General features: G+C 31.6%; 2 protein-coding genes across 2 annotated transcripts; both read right to left on the minus strand.

Annotated features, from left to right (window-relative positions):
• Positions 1-1,826: 1,826 nt before the first annotated feature.
• LOC143058724 (uncharacterized) lies at positions 1,827-6,953 on the minus strand. The gene is made up of 9 exons (XM_076232176.1): positions 6,811-6,953; positions 6,514-6,628; positions 6,212-6,249; positions 5,202-5,319; positions 4,289-4,332; positions 3,756-3,873; positions 3,243-3,283; positions 2,109-2,228; positions 1,827-1,904 (listed from the first exon to the last, which is right to left on the minus strand). The coding sequence occupies exons 1-8, from the start codon at positions 6,863-6,865 to the stop codon at positions 2,116-2,118; spliced, it is 642 nt and encodes a 213-aa protein (XP_076088291.1). The 5' UTR covers positions 6,866-6,953; the 3' UTR covers positions 1,827-1,904; positions 2,109-2,115.
• Positions 6,954-14,251: 7,298 nt separating this feature from the next.
• LOC143058734 (uncharacterized) lies at positions 14,252-22,406 on the minus strand. Its single transcript, XM_076232186.1, has 9 exons — positions 22,252-22,406; positions 21,180-21,294; positions 20,530-20,567; positions 18,156-18,273; positions 17,504-17,547; positions 16,790-16,907; positions 15,515-15,555; positions 14,766-14,885; positions 14,252-14,403 (listed from the first exon to the last, which is right to left on the minus strand). The coding sequence occupies exons 1-8, from the start codon at positions 22,304-22,306 to the stop codon at positions 14,773-14,775; spliced, it is 642 nt and encodes a 213-aa protein (XP_076088301.1). The 5' UTR covers positions 22,307-22,406; the 3' UTR covers positions 14,252-14,403; positions 14,766-14,772.
• Positions 22,407-26,414: the final 4,008 nt, after the last annotated feature.

Genomic DNA, 26,414 nt, shown 5'->3' on the forward strand with positions numbered 1-26,414 from the left:
AATGTTCAGCAAAGTAAGATCTACAAATAAGTCAAATGACCAAAACGATCAGTTGACCCCTTCAGGATTTTGTACTTTCTTTTCTTTATCATCACCCTTGTTAATTTTTGTATCTTTTCGCGCTAAAAATATCTTAAAAGCATTTGAACAAATCGTTGATGCTCCAAAAGATTAACTTTATATTTCGCAAGATGTACTTTGATTGACAATTACCCAGTTACATAGAAAGATTTTTCGAGAAACCATTTATTTCGAGAATAAATTTAAACTTGTGAAACCAAAACCAAGGCAATTGTTGAATATTGGTGAGTATAAATGGTCAAAACATAGATTTTCAACTTTCTACACTAACGTTGCTGTGATTACAAATTATTAGCAGGGTTCCAATCTATCATTTAGAGCCAAATCAACTGCCTCTCGTCCATTTTTTTGTTCTATGGCTACAACTTACTGACCTTGATTTCCGGAGATTCAGGAAACAGCATCACAAATATATTGGCTTCATATTTTTATTAACAACTTCACATTTTTACATATTTTGTAGATATAAGAGGATGTGGTATGAGAGCTAATGAAACACATGTCCATCCAAGTCAAAATTTGTTATTTGTAAAAGTAAACCATTATAGATCAAAATACGGTCTTCAACACGGAGCCCTTGCCCTTATCGAACAGCAAACATTAAAGGGCCCTAAAATGATAACTTATAATGTCTGTTTGTTTTGTACACACATAGTTGTCAATATAATGGAATTTGATGTGACTGTCATACAAGCAAGAGGTTAAATTATCTATTTGATGTGTTTGAGCTTTGGATTTTGCCATTTGATTAAGGATTTTCCGTTTTGATTTTTTCTACGAGTTCCATATTTTTGTGATTAAACACAAAAAGGCACAGAGACAAAGCACATTAACAAAAACGAAAGACAAAATTTATAAATTATCATAAAACAATTACATAATGAACATAGACATAGAACAACCAATGCATTTGTTCTAAGACATGTGACTTCCTTTTATCCTTGCTTAACATTCAATCTTGTATTTTTTTTACCTATTAATGTTTGTTTTGTTCACGCATTGTTATAAATATAATGAAATGTGATGCGACTGTCATACACGTGCTATAACGCTACAAAACCAGGTTCAATCCACCATTTCTACATTTAAGAATAACTGTACCCAGTCCGGAATATGACAGTTGTTGTCCATTCGTTGGATATGTTTTATCATTTGATTTTGCCATTTGATTTGGGACTTTCCGTTTTGAATTATCCTCGGAGTTCAGTATTTTTGTGATTTTACTTTTTACCCTGGAGTTCGGTATTTTTACTTCATATTTAGCAATATTAAGGTTATTTGTCAAATTAACAATTACATAAGAAGAACAACAGTGCAATCAAAAGTAACAAGCAGCAAAAGAGGCAGAATATTCTTAAGGTACACTCAATCAGCATAAGTCGGGGAAAAACACAACACCATGAATAAAAAAAAATAACAAACAAAAACAAGCCTGGAAAACACTTTTCGCAAATCTAAGAATTGAGCAACACGAATCCTACTAAAAAGGCCGAGGAAATCTGGTCTCAAATGATAATGTCACAATCACAGGCGGGATTGAAGGTACCAAAATTTAGATATATCAATGCTCATATGTGGCACAAATATTCCATGACTTCAACTTTGCCATTTAGAACCTTCAACTAATTTAGAATTGAGCGAATACATAAATGAAACAATTACTTAAACGTAATTTACAGTTTTTGTTGTAGCTTTAGTCTCATGTAACCCATGGCTTATTTTTACATTTATCAAAGAAAACATAGTTTAGGTACTTGACTTTATTATACAATGCATCTGAACACTGACCACCGGTTGCGAGAAGTACTTTAGATGGCAATATTCTGAAATACAAAAAAACATTCAAATGACACACTAAGACTTCAAAAGTATCTATTAATTTCTTTTTGTTAACTTTCGAAAGAATAATGTATCATTTTTAACCAAAACAGTGGTGCATGTATTATTTAGATACATTGATGGAAATAACTGTTTGACTCTATAATTTGAAAGTTTAGAAATATAAGTTAATTTAGTGGAATTCTTACTTGTGGTTTATAATTGTGCTGTATATATATTGTGCCCTTGGCAGACCAGACGAGTATAAGTTCCTTTTATTGGTATCAAATCTCCTTTGGCATATACCGTACCATCAAACAGACAGCCAGCTACAACCAATAATGTATGTATATAGTATCATTTTCATTTTGTTTTGACCAAGTAAGACTTCAAATCTTAAAGTAATTAGAATATATTGACAGGGTTTTGGTAAATTAGGAGTATAAAATGATTAATTTGACTAATATGGGAAAATATCACTTTGTCTTACTCCAGACAGAATATTTTAAATAAAAAAAAGGTGAATCATAGACAAATAGAGCACATCGGCAAGGTACCATAAACTGTTGAACTCTTTGCAATATTACGTCATACACAATAATACTACCAAAAAGCGCACTGGATTTCTCCTTTGTAAGAATCGTAGACCAAGTGTCAATTTCAGTATTATTTATTTTTACCTCAGTTCGTACATAACATATGCACATTCATGCTAGAGCTCTCCTGGAAATTCAGTTTCTAAGAAAGAGTCAATGGATAAAACATCTATGACGAAAACTCATCGCAATGTCAAAACAGACTTTCTCCTTATTTTTTCTTAAATGTCCTGTACTAAGTGGAATATGATAGTTGTTATCAAACGATGTGTCTCTATCAGGCATTGTTTTTTGTTGCACTCATGTGTTCTGTTATGTCGATGTTTTCCTCTTATAGTTGATTCGTTTCCCTCGGTTTTAGTTTGTAACCCGGATTTGTTTTTTCTCAATCTATTATGACTTTTGAACAGCGGTATTCTATTGTTTCCTTTATTTATGGAGACTGATTGAAAGTGATGAAAAAGAAAATGATCGATACATACAATTATCTTATACCTTTTAAAAAGGCAAAACGGTTAACTAACATAAATATCCATGATACGTATACAGGTGCACTAGACCAATCTTATACAGGTGCACTAGATACTTCCTATACAAGTGCACTAGACACTTCTTATACAGGTGCACTAGACACTTCTTATAATTGAATCAGAAGACAAAAGAATGATCCGACAAGTTTAATTACGCTGGAACAGGTCAATTCGGTTTTTTTTAAATGTGATTAAGCGTATGATTACACATACTCACTTTGACCATCTACTGACCGTTTAGTCTGCGGGCATATGCCACTTAAATAAAATTGATTGATACAAAATAAAATAAACACACTAAAATATATAATTAAGAAAGAAAATAAATTAAGATGGCTTCTATCTTCATTATAAAAGGTTATTAGAAAAAGTACGCACAAAAACAGTAGACGTAGGATCGTAGCCTCAATCAAACTTATAGCTCCTATCTCAATTTAATACTTAGATATTCCACATTAACCAAAATCGTTGTACACATGAAAATTCAACTATTACAATGAAAATACATTGTTAAAGTAAACCGAATAGAAAATAAAAAATATTTAAACTATGACTGTTTACTTGGCAAATATAACTTAAAAGACAAAACAATGTGAACAGAATGATTTTTTTTCTAGTATAACAATATTTGTGCAACACAATGAGAGGTGTTTAGACATCGGTTTGTTTGTCAACAAGTTTTCAATATGTTTAATATAAAAGGCAGCTTTTACAGAAAATGTATACTTACTACAGTGATGTAATAGGTCCAAGATTATTGTTTCCTAAACATGTCATTTTACCCAAACAGGATGGTATAATAATTTCCTCATTAGCTGCATAAACTCTGCCATCAAACAAACACCCAGCTGAAATTATTATAAAAACATAATGTGTGTGTGTGTGCGTTTTAGAGGGAAAAAGGGAATCTGCAAACATTTCATTATTATGTGCATTTTAAAATGTCAAATAGAAAAACAAATGATATGGAATATTCCTCTATGACACAAAATCAGTACATGCACAGAAAAAAACCCCACAAAAAGCAAAGGTACAGCGCTTTTATTGATGTTTTGTCACTCAAAGATACAGTGAGGTATTCAACGCGTATCAATATTACGATCAACGGAAAAACAAACACCCATTTTTGGTGACATAAGTTAGACTTTAGTTTTATTACTATGTTTGTAGTAACAAGTAGCACATTTTTTGACACATAGTTCTTGTGTTATATTAATAGTATTAAGTAGAAGTACTGAAGCAACTGAGACAAAGAAAACCTACTTTGTCCATTCACTTCTCTTTTGTCTTTTCCTGGACATTTTCCACTGTAAAATAACATTTAAATCATTAAGACGGTGTTGATATCTCTTGGTCAGTATTCTTTGTTGCTTTGTCTCATGAAATCTTGTTGTTTTCCCAATTTTGCTGGGTTTTGTATCAATGGTTCTTTTGATCTATTTATTTTCAATATACTCATTAAAGAAAAAAAAAAAGATGCAAACATTAAATCCTTTTTCTCAATATTAAGATTGAGTGTTGTTCTGAATGCATCTTTACAAACTTGAACTGCATTAAAATATTAAATCATTTTCAATATGTGAGATGAAGTGATTTTTTTATCTTTTTCGTCGTTGTAAGATTTAATATAAAAATATAAGGAAACTGCTATTTTGTAAACGTGCTCTTAACTGGCAGTTAATGACTTGATTTAATGTTTTAGTAACTTTTCTCGAATACGTTTCTTCGAAAACATCAATCATTTATTGAGGGATTATACTCAGAGATATTTGTTAATGCTTAGGGTTTGTTTAACCCTTGTGGTATGTATTCTTTTAAACTATATGAAATATTTTCCATTGAACAGTACGCAACCAACAACACTCAATCGTTTATACTATTAGTCATTGTGTTTTGCATATAAAAATACCCAGCTATAGTAGCTCTCAATCATATCATTTTATTTTATTTGTTTTGTTTTTATACCATATCATTTCACGTTTATATATATATATATATATATATATATATATATATATATATATATATATATATATATATATATATATATATATATATATATATATATATATATATATTATACTATAGATTGAGACTCTCTTATTATTTTTTTTTCAACACATTTTTACATTATTGAATACAGATGATTATATAAAAATGATAAAAAAATACTGACCCAAGCATTTCATACGGTCCAAAGGCATTGAATCCTAAACATTCCATTTGAGCCAAACAATTGCCAATCGTGACAAATTCATTCTTGTTGTAAATTTTATCATTGTACACACATACAGCTGAAAATTGAGAAAGAAAATGCAAAAATTGCAAATCAGATAATTTTTCTGTTAACATTTTGTTATATTTATATTAGTATATTTCTCTTTTTATCTATTTTAGTAAAATTAAAACATTCTGTTAAATATACGACGTTAAAAAATGCCTGAGTATTGTAGTATGCATAGTATATTGTTAGATACATCCATGCATTCAAATTTGACTTTCTTCTTTCGTTTTGTAAACGAATCGATATGTTTATACTTATGGTATACTCAGTAATGTACATATTAATGGACTGATCTAATGTACCTTCCCTTAATTCCACATGTATTATGTGCAAACACTAAGTCGATTTGGTTCAAATTGAAATGGAATAATAGAACCTCTTTTGCTTTTCTAATGCATACCAAATAGAATTGATGCACAAGATTCTGAAAAAATGTAATTGATTTGATTTTTGGTGACTTTTAAGCACCGCATTTAAGCTATTTCGTGGCGGCCAGTTTTTATTGGTGGAGGAAGCCGGAGTGCCCGGAAAAAACCACCGACCTATGATAGGAAAACTGACAATCCTAGTCAATTAAGATTGGAGTCGAGTGCACCTGTACCAGCGGGGTTCGAACTCACAACATCAGTCTTTACAGTAGTAACTATTTAGACCACTCGCCCAACGAGGCTCCTGAAACAATGTATAAATTATAATTTAGAGGTTCCAAAGTCACTAGTTAAATGGTAAGTTGTAGTTTCATTTCAGACCGTTAGTTGTACTACAAATCATATTCAAAGATGAATTGGTATTGGAAACCCAAATTACGAATTACGATGTCAACATTTGTTTTAAATGAAGAAATGCAATTTTGATCTCATTTTTTCAAATTTGCAAAACTAAAAAAAACAAAAAAAACTTACTTTTTTCAGTCGATCGTTTCGTTGAAGGACATACGCCTCTAAAAAAATAAATAGAGGAATATTTTATTTTACAAATAAAGTTTAATAAGTGGTGTCAATCGATTCATATTCGTTGTCGTGAATTGAAATAAAGGCTTCATAAATAGTCTAAAAAATAAATACTAATAGACAAAAGATAAAAACATATTATTAAGTGTTTTGATTATTTATATTTGGAATTCGACCATATGTTCCTAAAATACCTAAATGATGATTATATCGTTAGCTCTAAAAAAAAGTATTTGAAGAACAGGTTATAATACCCATATTGTTCCAGGCTTGAGTATACGTTGTTGCCCATACATGTCATTGCACCCAGACAGTTACTGATAATTATTTTATCTCCAGTGGCGTACATTGTACCATCGAATAAACATCCTGAAATAAATATTTGGTTAAAGTTCCTTTTGCTTCACACATATCAAATCAATTTAAGTAACTACTGATCGAAATGAAGGAATTGTTTTTATCAGTTTTTTGTGATGTTGATAATTATTCTTTTAACCGTTATATAATATAATTTTCGTACATGCTACACATGTAATCTTTATTATACTTGCCTTCATCTATAGGAGCAGCAGCAACTATGGTAAAAGTAAGGAGTAAAGCAAACATGGTTGTGTGCTGGGTTAGATCATAAAACTAATGAAACATAGTTAATTCCTTTATATATGGTCCGAGTTCACATTGTTATCAATTCCATTGGGAAACACAAGTGAAAGGTCATGTTGTATGTTAGAGATAAGTTATAATAGGTTGTACACATGACCTTTATCCAGAGTCAAACCAAATCTGAAATCTGAATTCCTTTATCATAAATATCAATGTGAGGTTCTTAATGTTGAATGACAGCACAACCTCACTGTAAAATCACTAAAAATGATGATAAATCACTCAAAAATTGCGTCTGAATATAAAATATAAAAATATTCCGAACACATACTTGCAACTAGACGCCTCAAAATTAGAATAAGGAATTTGAGGAAAACAATAAGACAAAAAAGTACTAAAAAAAATAAGAAGCAAAGACTGTCAGTTATTGATATGATTATCACCTTTTATATCTGTTTGTTTTGTTCACGCATCGTTGTCAATATAATGGTATTTAAAGCGACTGTCATACAAAAAAAAAGGAAAATCACAAAAATACTTAACTTCGAAGAAAATTCAAAACGGAAAGTCCCTTATCAAATGTCAAAATCAAATGATAAAACACACCATTTATTTTTGTCAATCATTTATTTTTTGAATGTTAGAAAGTTTATTATGAATAAATAGATATACGGGATAAACGTAAATGAAACAACAAACCAAGTATACAAACAATGAATCTAGAGGTCAACAAACAATAGATTATAGATGACTATAAAATATGAATATTAAAATGAAAGCTTCCGAAAAACGTAATACAGACACTAGCAAAGCTGTGGCATCAACACCAAACTCTTCCAATTACAGAAAAAAACCAAATTAAACACACCGATAAGATATAATACCATTATCAAAAAGTACTTAAAAAATACAAACTAAACCAGAAACAATACATTGTCAAATATTAAACAGAAGATGTGGTATGATTACCAATGAGACAACTCTCCTTTTACTGTTAACTAAACATAGAAAATGATAGTGTGCAGGGGGCATCTGTGGACGGTTGACACAATCTTGTTCTTGCTTAAGTTAATAGTGAGATTTGGATTTCCCATGATATTTCCAACCAAAGACAGATAAAGACTTGTGTTTTGTTTGCATTGTGTTTTAACACCAGTACAAGGCTGTAGTATATCATTTCAAAGGTTCTGACTAAATTTACACTTAAGACTTGCATAATTTTACCACAAAACTGTTATTTACAACCTCTTGAGAATTGACAATGTCTTAATCTTTACTGACATGGTAACCTTCACAACACCCTTTTGTTTAAGATATGCTTTTTGAAAGGATACTGGATTAAATCTGTGTATGCAGAAGCTATAAAATACATATTTTTGAGTTTTTTTTTGCTAAGGGTCATATAAATGGTTACTATGGTATTACCAATGTTTTTTCAACTGATCAGGCGGAGCTTACGGTTTAATTTGCATAGGGACAGTCTATTTGAAGATGTGTGTGACAAGGATAATTGCCGTTATAATTATTACTGATTTCTAATCACCTATCAGTGTCATCAAAGGAATTAACAAAACAATGACTGGACACTTCATTGATGAGTTTATCATAAAACACCTATCTATAGATGGACTGGTTTATTATGAGCGAACAGGTTAAACTTCGCCCAGTCAAGTGAAATAAATCGAGTAATAGCCACAATTTTAAATTGACATTTATCTCTTCAAATAGAGTTCAATTAATATTTAGATCCAATTGAACTAAATTTTCTTCATTTTTAACTTAAAATTTCAAACTTTTTTTTTTTAGATATTTTCATTCACTGCCATGGCAACGCATTTGTTTTTTTTAGAGAAATAACACTATTCCAATTTTTTGATATTTTGGACTTTATGCTTTATGCATTATATATGCATTATTTTAAGAACATCTGTTGGTGCATTTTTTCACAGTCTATTATTAAAATTGGTAGAAAATACAATTTTCCAGAAATCCAAAAAAAGTCAAAATCAAGGTTTTTGGCAGCTTCAAAAAACTATGATAGGAATTTTTTTTTATTATGTTATATATTGTTATTATATGCTTAGATCATTGTCTTCGTGATGACAAACATATAATATATGCAAAAAAATGGTAATTTCACTGATTGAAAGACTCTTGTAGAAGCCTTATTTGGTGATATATGGTAACCATGGCAACCACAACTCTGTGTATCAATATTATACCAAATTTCAAACAAGGGTGACACATGAGTATTAACTACCAAGTTTCATTGAAATTTGAGGTCCTCACTTTCCCACCCTATATCAGAAATGTTGATGCTTACAGAGAATGCCTCTTAAGAGACCAAATAACACAGAAATTCACAGGTTTAGGTGACCATACGGCCTTCAACAATGAGAAAAGCCCATACCGCATAGTCAGGCTTTGAAATCACCATGTCAAAACAATTCAGACGAGAAAATTAACGGCCTAATTAATGTACAAAAAATTAACGAAAAACAAATATGTAACCGAGCAACAAACGACAGCCACCGAATTACCGGCTCCTGAATTGAGACAGACACATACTGTATACAGAATGTGGCGGGGTTAAACATGTTAGCAGGAACCCAATACTCCTAATCTGGGACAGCGATGTTATAGAACAACGTAAGTACGAACTATAAAAAATCAGTTGAAAAAGGCCTAACTCATCAGATGGACAAATAAAAATACATATATGAGTTACAATTTATGACAAAAATAAGCAAAGACCCATCGAAACAACATCTGATAAACAAATTTAATAATACTTTTAGATATTTGGATGATATTTTGGCTCTCAATAATGACGACTTCAGTATGTATATTAAAAAAATTTATCCTGTTGAACTTACTTTAAATAAAGCTAATACTAACAATGACCACTGCCCCTATCCTCGATCTTGATATCTATATCACTAATGGAAAGCTGAATACTAAAACTTATGATAAAAGAGATGATTTTTTATTTCCTATCGTTAATTATTTATTTTTAGATGGTGACGTTCCCTTGTCACCATCTTACGGTGTCTATATATCTCAACTTGTACGATTCGCTCGTGTATGTAACAATGTTTTAGATTTTAACGAGAGAAATTTATGTATTACTGAAAAATTATTACACCAGGGTTTTCGATATCACAAACTAGTCAAAACATTTACTAAATTTTATCATCGGTATAAGGACATCATTCGTAAATATAGCTCAACATGCAGACTTCTTATACGTTCAGGTATTTCACATCCAATTTTTTATGGAAATATTCTTTATAAAGCACAAAGGTGTCAGTATTCACCTCAAAAACTTACAAAACCTTTGAATAGACTTATTAAGAAGGGATATAGTTACGATACTGTTGTCAGGTCATTAAAGATTGCATATTTTGGCGTTAATATTGATTCACTTATAGGGTCTTTGCATCGGAACTAAACACATTTATTCAAAAACCAGTTGTTGGCATGACACGGGTTATGTTCTTCTCATATATGTTATGATGGTATGATACTTAACCCCTAACGGGAAGGATTGTGCCTGATGTTCATATGATGAAATCATAATCTTTCCGTCAGTTTAATTGAAGTCTGGAGCTGGCATGTCAGTTAACTGCTAGTAGTCTGTTGTTATTTATGTATTATTGTCATTTTGTTTATTTTCTTTGGTTACATCTTCTGACATCAGACTCGGACTTCTCTTGAACTGGATTTTAATGTGCGTATTGTTATGCGTTTACTTTTCTACATTGGCTAGAGGGATAGGGGAGGGTTGAGATCTCACAAACATGTTTAACCCCGCCGCATTTTTGCGCCTGTTCCAAGTCAGGAGCCTCTGGCCTTTGTTAGTCTTGTATTATTTTAATTTTAGTTTTTTGTGTACAATTTGGAAATTAGTATGGCGTTCATTATCACTGAACTAGTATATATTTGTTTAGGGGCCAGCTGAAGGACGCCTCCGGGTGTTGGAATTTCTCGCTACATTGAAGACCTGTTGGTGACCTTCTGCTGTTGTTTTTTTTTTCTATGGTCAGGTTGTTGTCTCTTTGGCACATTCCCCATTTCCATTCTCAATTTTATATAACAAAAACATAAAGTGGACGTGGCCGAATACTTGTACATCCCAACAACAAAAATACACTAAGTACAGAACTGAGAGAACTCGGATTTACTGACAGCTAGTTCAAAGACAATAACAATTAAACAAAATCTAAGACTAATAGAATGTTACAATGAATGCAAGCAAGCTGAATGATATAGGGTTTACGCCAATTAAGCCAAGTAAGACAACAAAGCTCCCCAACACACAACCAAAACGTATCTAAAATTTGTTTAGTTGTCTTTAAAATGAACTCAATTTTTCCAAAATCCAAAGTGCCCAAAAAATATCCCTGATATAAAGCTGGACTAAGGTTCGTCCATCTAAAGTGTTTTCGAATCGTCCACAAGTCGTGTTCATTTTGCTGTGCGAAATAGGAATATTAAAATTTGCTTCAACGCATAGAAGAAAACTGCCACGCTCATCGCTATTTAAGACTTTCACCTGCTGATTTTTTTTTATTCCTGCACGTAGTTAGCATCTCAGTTTTGTTGCATACACTGAAATTACTGCTGGGAATATATGTTAAAAATTTGGTATAAAATATCAAGATTATATATACTTGTGCTTGTCACCGAGATATTAGAACAGCACACAAGTAATACCGAAATCATATACTTAATATGCTTGTCACCGAGATATAAGAACAGCACACAAGTAATACCCAAATTATATACTTATGCTTGTCACCGATATATAAGAACAGCACACAAGTAATACCCAAATTATATACTTATGCTTGTCACCGATATATAAGAACAGCCCACAAGTAATACCGAAATCATATATCAACCTGGTCGACTCAATCTAGTGAGTAATTTGTTCTCGTCTGAAACATGCATGAAATATATTTTACTGTGCATTAATCAAACAACAATATCATATCAGATCAAGATCAAGATCAAGTTCACATCCAATCAATCAACCAACCAAAGCAATGTCAATAATATGGTCTTATAATTATAAATTCACTGTTGACAAAACTTTCTTTTTTTGAAATAACAAGGCTTTTCTTTCTCAGGAATAGATAACCTAAGTGGTATTTGGCAAATGGTAAACATCTTTCAGCATTTTTGGTCCTCAATGCTCTCCAACTTCTTACATTATTTGACATTGTTAATGCTTATTTTTCGAGCGTTACTGGTGAAACTTTTGTGGACGAAACGCGCAACTGGCGCAAATACAAAATTTTAATCCTGGTATCTATGGTGGGTATATTCACAAACTTTTGAACAAGTGTATACCTGTATAAAATATTTGAATCTATTTCATTCACCAGAGCCGATAATGTTACAACAGTATCATATGCTATTGTTTCGGCTTTCTTAGTATTAGACACCACTGATCTGTTGTCTACTTTCTACTTCTGCAATCCATCAATGTAAACAGAATCAAATAACACGATTTATCAAAATTTTATATTATATAGATTTTATTGATTGCATAAGTTTGTTAATACAATCAAAATATAAAATACAACAGAAACAACTAGCTTTCTGGAGTTGGAATGTCAGTAACTACTAGACGTCTGTTGTTTTTTATGTATTATTGTCTTTTTGTTTATTTTGTTTTGTTTCATATTCTGACTCGGATTTCTCTTAAACTGAGTTTTACTGTGCATATTGTTGTGCGTTTGTTTTCTCTACATTGGCTAGAGGTATAGGGGGAGGGTTGAGATCTAAAAAAAAAAACGCTGCAATTTTCGCCTGTCCCAAGTCAGGAGCCTCTAGGCGGGCTGGAGTTTCTCGCTACATTGAAGACCCATTGGTGGCCTTTGGCTGTTGTCTGCTCTATGGTCGGGTTGTTGTCGCTTTGACACATTCCCCATTCCATTCTCAATTTTATTAGTTTTCATCTGTTTACTTTACGACAAAATGAAAATACTTCGATTTTGCAGCATCATTATGCCTTTAAATGACACAATGGTCCGCCAACACATGTATAGCAAGTATTATATATATACTCTAAGGAATGTATGAGCACAGGATCTTAATTGGTACAAATAAGTTGAAATCATCTCATCAAAAGATTTAATGAGGTTTCATTAATTGATATGACTTTTATTAAAGTATAGCCTGTCATTTTAGCTAATTAATTGTATATCATCAACAGTTAACCAAATTGTTATGAAATAACGTTCGTTCAAATTTTATTTTTTAACCAAAATCGATATGATATAGTACTCATCAAATGGACCAATCTTCAACGCAGACACTTCAAAAAGATATCAGCTGACGAACAACGGTTGTTTATTCGATGTTTAGAATACGAGGTATAAAATTTATTTGAGGAGGTTAGATTACATAACTGTTTGGCCTCTTATATTTAAACCCCAATAAAGTTGTTTGCAAAAGTAACATGAATTTATTTACTACATAATACAGTTCAGATATGTTAAGTAAAAAAGAGGCAACAGTACGAAAGGGACAATAAATCAGAAAAACATCATTGTTTTTAATGGTTGCTAATATGCTTGGTCTAAATAATGCCATTGTGTGCTTCTTTGTTACATATTTGTTTTGTTTTCGTCTTTTTTAAGTGATTACTAGTAAGATTATAAAACAATGTTAACTGGTGTATGTTTTACATTTTTACCTATTATGTGTGTTTGTTTCATTCACGCATTGTTGTAAATATATTGAAAGATGATGCGAATTTGACATAAGTTCGAGGGTTAGCTAGCTATATAATCAGGTTCAAGCCACCATTTTCTACATAAGAAAATGCTTGGACCAATTCAGGAATATGACAGTTGTTATCCATTCGTTTGATGTGTTTGAGCTTTTGATTTTGCCATTTGATTAATGACTTTCCGTTTTGAATTTTCCTTGGAGTTCAGTAATGACAGTATTTTTGTGATTTTACTTTTTACAGACAAAGCCGTAGATAAAAACATAACGAAAATACCAAAATCAATCTAAAAACATTACACAAAAATCTGCGAATTGATCAGCACAAAACCTATCAAAATACCGAAGAGGGAAAACAGATGATTTGAACACAAGTGCTCCTGAAGGGTTAGCAGAACCTTCTTTACAATTGGCACCTGTTGTGATTCACATGAGTGGGAACACAGTGATACATCTCATTCGATCATATCACAATCAAAGACGGAATTGTCTGAATGCATCTATTGTCATATGTAGCACAAGTATTCAAAAAGTGTTAACCCAATTATGATAACGTCTGTAACACTTCTGTCTGAGGGAGAACTTTAACTTTACCGTTTGGAACCCTTAAAAACATTATCATTGAGCTGGGACATAAATAAAATAGTAATATAAAAACAATTTACTGTTATGTTGTTTTTGCAGCTATTGTCTATTGTTGCATTTATAAATAAAAACAAAGTTTTATGCAAATGACTTTTCTATACAATGAATCTGGCAACTGACCACCGGTTGTGATGTAGGCTTTAGAGGGAAAGATTCTGAAAAATGAAAACAAACACATAAATTACATATTCAAAGTTCAATATTGCCTATCAATTCTTTAAACTTTGTATTTTTTCTAAGGATGTCCCATCTTTGAATACAAATATTCTTTTAAAAGATAGATGAATACATTATTGAAAATGCCTTTTTGAAATGTATAAATACAAAGTAAAATTACACAAATATATAGGTAAATTCAACACGGAACGTCCCTTATCAAATAGCAAAATTAAAAGCTCAAACACATTAAACGACTGGAATATAATTGTCCTATTTCTTACTTGGTACAGGCATTTCCTTGTGTATAAAATTGTGAATTGAATCTGGATTTATAGATTTATATTAACTAACCTCTTACCTCTACTTTATAATTGTTCGGTATAGATATTGTTTCCTTGGCACACCACACGAGCATTAGTTCCTTTTATAGGTATCACATCTCCTTTGGCATATACTGTGCCATCAAATAGACATCCACCTACAATAAATAATTACTTGTAAAAAGTCTCATTTTTAAATTGTTTTGATAAAGCTAGTCACTTTCAAATTGTTTTGATCAAGCTAATACTTAAAATCTTCCAATGTATTGGTTTATGAATTATAATATATGTAAGGGATATAAAAAGATCAAATTATTCATAAGCTAGGTGAAGAAAGTAAGACTTTTTCTTATTTCGTACAGAATTATTGTTTTAATATGAAGTTAAATTTGTAGAAAATTGAAAACTGCATTCATTTTCTCCAATATTAGAACCATGAAACCATAGGTCAATTTAAGAAGCCCTATTTTGCCTCAAGTCTGTCATAATAAAATTAACGGTACCAATTTTCTTGCACCAGATGCGCATTTCGACAATACCTGTCTCTTCAGTGATGCTCGTGGCCAAAATATTTGAAATCCAAAGCTTATATAAAAGATGAAGGGCTATAATCCAAAAGGTCCAAAAAGTATAGCCAAATCCGTGAAAGGAATCAGAGCTTTGCATGAGGGAGCTACCATATGCGTTTTTAAAATTATAAAGTGATACCATTTGATAAACAACTATTATCAGAACTCATCGTGTTATAGACAGACACATGCAGCAACAAATAGTTACATATACTCACTTTGTCCATCTACTGAGCGTTTAGTCTGCGGACATATACCACTTAAAAACATAATAATGAAGATTAACTTTAAATCCACAATTCGCTTCCTCTGGATTATATAGCACTGATAATTTTCTTTTCAACGGAAATGGAGATTTGTTTTGAGGGTGACTCCCAACTTTGTAATACAAGGTTATTTGAAAAGTATATTCACCTTAACCATATACGTTGGCTCGTAGCATCAATCAAACAGGAAGCAAGTAATAAAAATTCCCAATTGCTATATGTTAAACTAATCTTTTATCTTTTTACGAACGCAATCTATGTATTACTGGTAATTTATTAAGTCAGGGATTTCGTTACCGGTACCACATATTACTTAAAACTTTTACTAATTTTTTTCATAGATATAAAGATTTGGTTTTAAAGTTCGGTTGCACCTGTAGAAACTTATTTCAAATATGAAAAGCACATCCTCATTCTATGCATTCCCAACGTTAAACGAATCGATAACGTATTTAAACAATGACCGAGGAAAAAAACAATTGCCAACAAATGAGTATTGTCTAAGACAACAGTTTTTTTTCTCTCTCACCACAATGAGAGGTGTCTAGACATCGGTTTGTTTGCAAAAAAGTTTTCACTATGTTAATAAAAAAGGCATATGTACATAAAATGTAGAGTGGGGTGCGCATATTCGCCGGGGACACAATTTCGCCGTTTTACTATTTTGAGGTGTAAATACTTCAAAAGATGGCTGAAATGGAAGAAATATGCTGGTGACTTAGATTTTCATAACAAATATGGTTATTTTTTAAACTACGACAAAATTGCGGCACTTACCCCAAAGAACTGAAAAACGGACAACGATTTTCGGCCAATTTCCTGAATGAAAAACACAATTTCAAAGATGCATTTCTTAGTAATTTTTTTACTGATTGCCCTAAATTTCAGTTCTGAACACCTTCAAAATGTCTGCTATTGCCATCTATAATGAAGTTGATTTGAAAAATATTGTTTAAAGCTGCAGTTATTTGGGTTTAAATAGATATATAAAAACGGCGAATATGTGTCCCCCATTGATAAAACATCAGGCAATTGCAAACATCCTTAAATCTAACTTTTCAGATGATTATTTTCAAACAAACACGTTTTCAAGCGTAAGAATATTTTGCATTTGAAGTTATCTTCATACAGAAATATCAGTATACTTCAAAAACATATAGACCTGAACATAAACTGTAGAAAACATGGAAAGATATGGTGAAAATGAGCACCCCACTCTATACTTACTACAGTGATGTAATAGGTCCAAGATTATTGTTTCCCAAACATGTCATTTTACCCAAGCAGGACGGTATAATAATTTCCTCATTAGCTGCATATACCCTGCCATCAAACAAACATCCAGCTGAAATTCATTAAAACATAATGTGTGTGAGTGTGTGTGTAAGAGAATAAAGGGGAGAACCCTCCGAACATTTCATTATGATATACATAAATGGAATTAAACAAAATGTCGAGAAAACAAGAATGTGTCCTTAGTACACGGATGCCCCATCCGCACTATCATTTTCTATGTTTAGTAGACCGTGAAAATGGGAGAAAATCTCTACTTTTGGCATAGAAAGATCATATCATAGGAAACGTGTGTACAAAGTTTCAAGTTGGACTTCAAATCCATCAAAAACTACCTCGACCAAAAACTTTAACCTGAAAACTTTAACCTGACGGACGAACGGACGAACGGACGGAGGCACAGACTAAAAAACATAATGCTCATAAATGGGGCATAAAAATAGGGGATATGGGGTATTTGTCTTTAAAACACATCAATATATGCACAAAAACAAAAAACATACAAATCAAATGTACAGCGCTGTTATTGTTGTTCTTCATCTAAAAGTCAGAGTGAGACTTTCAGCACGAAGCAATGGTATGATTTTTGGTGTTTTATAAATAGTATTAGAAGAAGTACTGAAGCAAATATTCACAAAGAAAACTTACTCTGTCCATTTACATCCCGTCTGTCTTTTACTGGACATATTCCACTGTAAAAAAAAACAATTAAATCATTAAAAAATAAAATAACAATAATACCGAACTCCGAGGTCAATCCAAACGTGAAAGTTCGTTATAAAATGGAAAAATCAAAAGCCCAAACACATCAAACGAATGCATGACAACTGTCATATTCCTGATAATGTCTTAATTCTTAATATGTAAGAAATGATGGATTAAACCAGGTTATATATCTAGCTCAATCGGAGTTTTGGACGGTCTTGAAAAATTGTGGACAGTATTCGTTGTTTATTTGTCTTGTCCAACCTTGTATCTTTTCGGATTTTAGTTTTGTTTTGATATCAATGATGCTTTTTAATTATTTATAACTCTCTTTAAATTTAAAATAAACTCAAATATCATTTAATGTTACACCTTCAATCTTTTAATCTGTAATTTTTCGCCTCTCTAGATCAAAGAATTTCTACATTTTGTTTTCTATACAAGATCCTTGAAATTAAATATATATACTAAACAATGGATATCAACTCTTTCTTTTGATGTTTTTTTTGTTGTATTATTCAACAATCTTACAGAATCAAGTACACTGAGCAAAATGCATACAGTATATCTCATATAAAAGCCTTTTTTTACTGACCCAAGACTTTTAATCTCTCCATAGGAATTGAATCCCAGACATTCCATTTGAGCCAAACAATGACTGATTGTGATAACGTCGTTCTTATTGTAAATTTTACCGTCAAACAAACATCCAGCTGAAATTTAAAACAGAAAATGCAAAACTTGCATACTTTTTGTTTACAATTTGTTATGCACATTTTTTTTTTCATTTGATGGAGTCACTTGAAAAGTTTGTGAAGATAAAATACATTTGTTAAAGTAAATCTCAACCAAGCATTATCCTTTTTATCTATAAAAAGAGTAAAACATCAAGTCAGAAATATATCAATGTAATCTCTTCGATAAAACACAAAAAGTCGGAAGTTAGCAAGGGTACGTTTAAAACTTCCAAATCGAGAAAAAAAACTTATAAACGCAACCACAAATATTGCAATATCACCTTTATGAATAAAATTGAGAATGAAAATGGGGAATGTGTCAAAGAGACAACAACCCGACCAAATAAAAAACAACAGCAGAGGGTCACCAACAGGTCTTCAATGTAGCGAGAAATTCCCGCACCCGGAGGCGTCCTTCAGCTGGCCCCTAAACAAATATATACTAGTCCAGTGACAATGAACGCCATACTAATTTCCAAATTGTACACAATAAACTAAAATTAAAATAATACAAGATTAACAAAAGCCAGAGGCTCCTGACTTGGGACAGGCGCAAAAATGCGGCGGGGTTAAACATGTTTGTGAGATCTCAACCCTCCCCCTATTCCTCTAACCAATGTAGAAAAGTAAACGCATAACAATACACACATTAAAATTCAGTTCAAGAGAAGTCCGAGTCTGATGTCAGAAGATGTAACCAAAGAAAATAAACAAAATGACAATATTACATAAATAACAACAGACTACTAGCAGTTAACTGACATGCCAGCTCCAGACTTCAATTAAACTAACTGAAAGATTATGATTTCATCATATGAACATCAGGCACAATCCTTCCCGTTAGGGGTTTAGTATCATACCATCATAACATATATGAGAAGAACATAACCCGTGTCATGCCAACAACTGTTTTTAGAATAAATGTGTTTAGTTCCGATGCAAAGACCTTATCAGTGACTCAATATTAACGCCAAAATATGCAATCTTTAATGACTTGACAACAGTATCGTAATTATATCCCTTCTTAATAAGTCTATTCAAAGGTTTTGTTGTAAGTTTCTGAGGTGAATACTGACACCTTTGTGCTTTATAAAGAATATTTCCATAAAAAATTGGATGTGAAATACCTGAACGTATTAGAAGTCTGCATGTTGAGCTATATTTACGAATGATGTCTTTATACCGATGATAAAATTTAGTAAATGTTTTGACTAGTTTGTGATATCGAAAACCCTGGTGTAATAATTTTTCAGTAATACATAAATATCTCTCGTTAAAATCTAAAACATTGTTACATACACGAGCTAATCGTACAAGTTGAGATATATAAACACCGTAAGATGGTGACAAGGGAACGTCACCATCTAAAAACGGATAATTAACGATAGGAAATGAAAAATCATCCCTTTTATCATAAATTTTAGTATTCAGCTTTCCATTAGTGATATAGATATCAAGATCGAGAAAAGGGCAGTGGTCATTGTTAGTATTAGCTTTATTTAAAGTAAGTTCAACAGGATAAATTTCATTAATATACATACTGAAGTCGTCATTATTAAGAGCCAAAATATCATCCAAATATCTAAAAGTATTATTAAATTTGTTTATCAGATGTTGTTTCGATTGGTCTTTGCTTATTTTTGTCATAAATTGTAACTCATAACAATACAAAAACAGGTCCGCAATAAGTGGTGCACAGTTAGTCCCCATTGGAATTCCGATAATCTGACGATATACGGAATCCCCAAAGCGAACAAAAATGTTATCTAGTAAAAATTCAAGGGCATATATAGTATCAAAGCATGTCCAATTAACATAGTTTTTTTGTTTATTGCTACTAAAAAATGACCTAAAAGAGTTTGAACATATATATTCACATTCTGATTTTTTGAATGCCCATTTAATTAGGTGTGTGAATTTTTTCTTAATGAGAATGTGAGGCAATGTGGTATACAGGGTAGAAAAATCAAAACTTTGAACAGATTCAAAATCGCCAACATAAGCATGCAATTTATCAAGTACTTCCAACGAGTTCTTGACACTCCAAAAGTAATTTATTCCACTATTTTCGAAGGCCTTATTTGAACAATTTATTATCAGGTTTTTAATTGTACCAAGTGTGCTGGTAAGAATAATAGACAATTTAGTAGTTGAATAATGGCTTGAAGACGAAATAAATCTATATTTGTAAGGGGTTTTGTGTAGCTTCGTAGAAATTTAGTTATTACTTACTTTGTCCAGTTGATCGTTTTGTTGAAGGACATATGCCTCTGAAAATACAAATAGTTAATGGATACAAGCAAGACAAGACTAGTTATCACAACTGACATCTGCTGGTAACATTTAGATTCCATCACTGTATCGAGTGTGATACGATATCTATCCACTCGAGGTAGTTCAATTTGAGGCTCGCCGAGATGTAAAATTTAACTGTCGAGAGTGGATATATATCGTATTGCACAATATTGGTTGTGGAATCTGTTTCTCTAGTAATTTTTAAACGATAGCAGACAAACTCAATCCTTCTTTTCGAATGCAAAAAGATAGTTCTTTCTATATTGTTCCTTATTCATGACATCACAATAGGATACTGAGAGGTTTAGCAAAAACATTTGATGCCTAAACGATTCTTGACCAATAAAGAACTGAGACCAAACGAATCACACGTTGATGAAATGAAAATAATCAACAGGTTACGAACAGAATAAATCATGTAAGAATTAGAGAAAATCGTTTATCTTCGTTGCCGTAAATTGATCTTAAAATTAAAGTTAAAAGATAGAAGATGAAAAAAGTGTTACGATTATCTATATTTAGAAAGCGACGAATAGTTTGTTAATTTCAAAAACATATGTATTTAAAAAAACAACAGGTTATAGTACCCATATTGTTCCAGGCTTGAGTATATATTGTTGCCCATACATGTCATTGCACCAAGGCAGTGACTGATGATGATTTTATCTCCGGTGGCGTACATTGTACCATCGAATAAACATCCTGAAATAAATATTTTGTTAAAGTTTCTTCTGTTTAATAAAAAAAACAAATTCTACGTGAAATGATCTGACCTGTTTTTTCAGATTTTTTTTTATTGATTTATTGATTAATTGATTGATTGTTTGTATTTAACTTCACGTTCAGCACTCTTTGGCTATATAGTGTGACCTGGAGAACCAACGGCCTTCGTCAAGAAAAATCGAAATATAAGCTGATAAAGATCGTTTTCGAACCACTTACGAGTTTCAAACGCAGTGTTGATCGTATATATAGTGGTACTATATATGAACTGCTCAGACTACTCTGTCACCGTTGATATTGATAATTATTTTAGTCACCTTCATATAATTGTACGTACATGTAAGTCTTAGATGCATGATTTCTTATGAGTTCTTATTGGTTACGAACTAACTGCGAGTACTCTCACATCTGTAAGTTCTGTTTTTTGTTAGGGATGTATAAATAACCTGCCACGTCCGGACTATTTTTGTTTATCTACTTTGTACCGATATGATGAGTAATACCCTTTTTAACTGATTTTAATAGTGTTCTTATGTTGTGCTGTAACACCACTGCCTCAGGTTAGGGGAGTGTTGGGTGCTCACAAACGTGTTTAGCCTCGCCATATTCTTAAACTTTACGTGCCTGTCTCAAGTCCGTAGCCTGTATTTCAGTGGTTTTCGTTGGCTCGTGTCTGATGTATTGATTTTTTTCGTAAATTAATTTGTTATAAACAAGGACGTTAATTTTTTTAATTGAATTGTTTCATATTTTTCTTTTTTGGGCCTTTTATATCATATAATACTATAAGGTACTTGTATGTGTTTCTTCATTATTGAAGGCTACATACGATTGCCAATAATTGCTTACATCCGCTTAATTCAAACTGAGGTGAATAGTTGTCTCATTGACAATCATACCACATCTCCCTATTCTTATACCAATAAGTATACTTGCCTTCCTCTACAGGAGCAGCAGACACAACGGTCAATGTAAGGAGTAAAGCAAACATGGTTATGTGGTGGGGTCAGATCATAGAAGAACTTATAAAACAGAATTCATTCCATTATATATAGTCCGAGTTACGTAAGGACCACATTGTTATAAACGCCTTTCTGAAATACACGTGGATAGTCATGCTTTAGGTTAGAGATAAGGTAACATTAGGTTGTGTACATATCAAAGACAATATCTAAAATCAAACCAAATCCGAAATACAAAGTCTGATTGGTTTGTTGTCGATATGATTTCAGTTAGTGGCGTGATATCTTTATAGGATTTGATAGAATAACATCTGTCTTTAGAAAACAATTTTTCCTTAAAAATGAGCTTACTTCTTTCAATTTTTGAGTTTTTATTTGCCTTTAATCATAGCTTTGCATCTCAAATACAGCTATTTCCGACAACAGTCAATTTGTTGACCCAGTTGTCATGCGAATACTTTAGATTTTTACAAATATGAATTATAAGAAAAGTTGTTAGGACAAAAAAGAGATTTAACGTACATGTCAATAAAACAAAAACGTTAATCTACCGATATAAAAATAAATTAAAAAAATGTAGGGGTCAATAAATGACAGGTGGCTATGACATTAAAAATGAAGCTAAAAATATGAATGAATTTAACAGAGGCTATCAAAGATGTGACATCAACACCAAATTCTCAAAATGACTAGAAAAAAGTCCGAAAAAAGCATTAACGGATATTTGAAAATTAACCATTTGCATGGTTTCATTCCAGGGACGGGCACATGAACAAAACCATATTAAACAGCTTACATATTGTCAATCTTGACTTTAGTGATCAAACATTGTTTTATCGAAGTACTGCATATAAATTGAGATGTAGTCTTAACGTCATTGAGAATACATTATAGCATGTAATGATACACACTGATTAACAAAATTCATGATTTTGATTTAGTAAATATTAGCATGTGTTACTATTCTCGTGTTTTAATTCGGGACAAAAATAAAAATAAGAAATACCAAAAGATCATAATTCAACGAATGATAAAAAGCCCCCTAACCATAGAAAGAAAGCGACAGACAAACAAACAGTCTTGAGTGCATTTCTTTCTAACACAAATGATGCAAACGGCTAAGCGCGCACATGTTTTGATCATTTCTTTCAAACATACGTTAGCAAAGTTTGCATAAACTTTGACAAACTATGCAAACGATAAAAATGCGTCTGCAGTTTGTCGTTTGTCGTTTGTTAGTACAAAGGCAACATTTGTTTCTTACCGCAACCTGATTAAACGCAGTATTTTTTTCTACGTTTGTAAAAGTCTGTTTACCAACAACATGTGCATGCATTATTGAAAGTTCAAACAGGGTCATTCAAGACTTATTAAACGATGTGTTTGTTTCTACTTTTGTAGCGTTTAGAAAACAACAACAAACGCGACACAACGTTTACAAAATTTTGGTTAGAAAGAAATGCGGCACTTTTTTCATGTTGTTGTTGTTTTTTTTTTTTTTTTTTTTTTTTTTTTTTTATTATGTCGGAGCCTTTTGTTGCCAACAACGGTATCGGCTTTCTGATTGTCGAAGCCGCACGGTTGCCTTTAATTGCTAAATTCGACCCATTTGAATTTCGGTGGATAGTTGTCTCACTTATCATATCACATCTCCGGAATTTTATATGGTACACATTTTTTTCAGACCATAGTATTTTCATGTTAACTATAAAGAGTTTGAATTTATTTTATAACGGGCCATTAAAACAGCTAAAGCATTTTTCATCTCTGAAAACAATATGACGTATTTTTAGCATGCGATTCAATTGTAAATGTGTTGATATCTTTAAAATGTTTGAGCATTGATACGGAAAAATGATAAAGAAATATATTAGCCGGTTCGATTTTGTCTAAGCTCATTCTAATAAAACATGTAAGACTGGGCATAGCTTAAATTCAACGGAGAAAAATCAAAATCTGTATTATTAACTTTATTTAATTCATAAGGACCAGAAAATATTGCAAATATTAGCCAGTGTCCTAGATTTACCCATCACAAAATGGTCGAAAGTCACGATTCAAGAGATTTATTGTCATCCCCATTTGATTCTTGAATACGAGTTAGAATACTCTGTTAAACTGGCACTGAGCTAGGTTGGTCCCCTCCGTAAAACATTCAGTATGCCTCCGGAATATACAAATATTAACAAGGTATTGTCAAGAATTTAAATAACGACCGGGAAAAAGAGTATTCCGTGGCATCGTCTTTTGAAGATCATTGCTGCCTTGACATAAATTTCATTATTTTAAACAGATTTTTATTTTTTCGAGTTTGACTGATCTCATCATCTGCTTGATCAAATACAAGTTGGAATTTCTCTTTTTTTTTTAAAAAGAATTCACTTTTTTGCTTATTGCATACACTTAACTGGTGCGCTTTATTCCATTTCAATATAACAATAATTGACTTATAATATATTTTTGTTATTTTAAAATTGAGAATGGAAATGGGAAATGTGCCAAAGAGACAACAACCCGACCATAGAAAAAAAAAACAAGAGCAGAAGGTCACCTTGTTTTTTTTTAATCACATGTCTATTGTCTAGATTACATTACATGTATAACAATTAATAATAAATAAGCTTTATTTAGTCATCATAGTATACAAACAATGACACAACATAAGCTATAATGAGCTTCGAACCGACTCATCTATTGTATTTAAAGATGCATTTAAAAAAAAAAAACGATACATGAAGCTAGTATTGTGTATGTTTATAGTTCCCCATGGAGCCCTAACTTGGAGATGTAACACTTATTCCAATCTATTTAATGTTTACAATTAGAAAAATGTGAGGAAATAAGATGATGAACATTATTAGATCCACTTTATTTAAAAGTATCAGTTTCTTTGTATTAAAATGTCTTTTACATTTAACCTAGTAGGAATGACCCAGATTTAACCTATTTATATATAAACATTTCCGCTTTTTTATTCTTAGTCGCTACCGATTTGATTTCTACTTAGACAATCCAAAAATGTAAACATTGCAGTAACACAAAATAAATCTGAAATATTTGCAATATAGAGATGTGTGGCTGGTTATATGATCGGTAAAATTTTCTGTGTAGTTTTGTAACCACATAAAGTAAGTTTTATATGCTTTACTTTTTTTTAACTTGTATCCGTGTGATTGCTACCTCGGACATAGTTGACAACCCCATTTAGTCATTGACTAAAGATTTTTATTAACTTCTATAAATCAACAATCATGTAACCAAATTAAATCCACAACGCGTACTAAACATCTTTATATTTGATACTTTTGCTCTCACTCCAACACATTTTTTAGTCTGTTTGCTAATAACCAAACATGGTAAATTCGTAGCTGAGCTTCAAAACATTCCGACTATGCAATCTCTGAACAATGACAATGAACTAGTTGAACAAGCTTATATATCACATATTGTTTCTATTTTTCTATTGTTTCTATATTTTAAATATTGTTTCTATTTTTTAAATATTGTAACATTTATTTCTATTCTTTATTATAATAATTATATTTATACATTTTGTTTACAGAAATCTTTCCAACTCTGTTGATAAAAAATATTGTACAAATATTTTGGTATTCAATTTAGCATTTGTTTAGTTTATGGAAATATTTTTTTAAAAATTCAAACAATAGCCAGACTAAGAATTAAGACATACCCGAATCAGCAATAGACTTACAAGTAAACAATAGCCAGACTAAGAATTAAGACATACCTGAATCAGCAATAGACTTACAAGTAAACAATAGCCAGACTAAGAATTAAGACATACCTGAATCAGCAATAGACTTACAAGTAAACAATAGCCAGACTAAGAATTAAGACATACCTGAATCAGCAATAGACTTACAAGTAAACAATAGCCAGACTAAGAATTAAGACATACCTGAATCAGCAATAGACTTACAAGTAAACACTAACTAAGCATTATCTGTGAATTCCAATTCGACAATGGATGCTAGTGATGCAGAGCTTATATGCAGAGGAAATTTACCCCTTATATTCCTTTTGATTTAACGCTCATGGTCCAATGCAGCTCGAAGAATCGGGTTCGAAAAATATTGAAGAAAATGTGAAAAAGTGAGGAAAATTGTCAACCCTGAA

The sequence above is a fragment of the Mytilus galloprovincialis genome, chromosome 1, assembly GCF_965363235.1.
Source record: "Mytilus galloprovincialis chromosome 1, xbMytGall1.hap1.1, whole genome shotgun sequence".
NCBI lineage: Eukaryota > Metazoa > Mollusca > Bivalvia > Mytilida > Mytilidae > Mytilus > Mytilus galloprovincialis.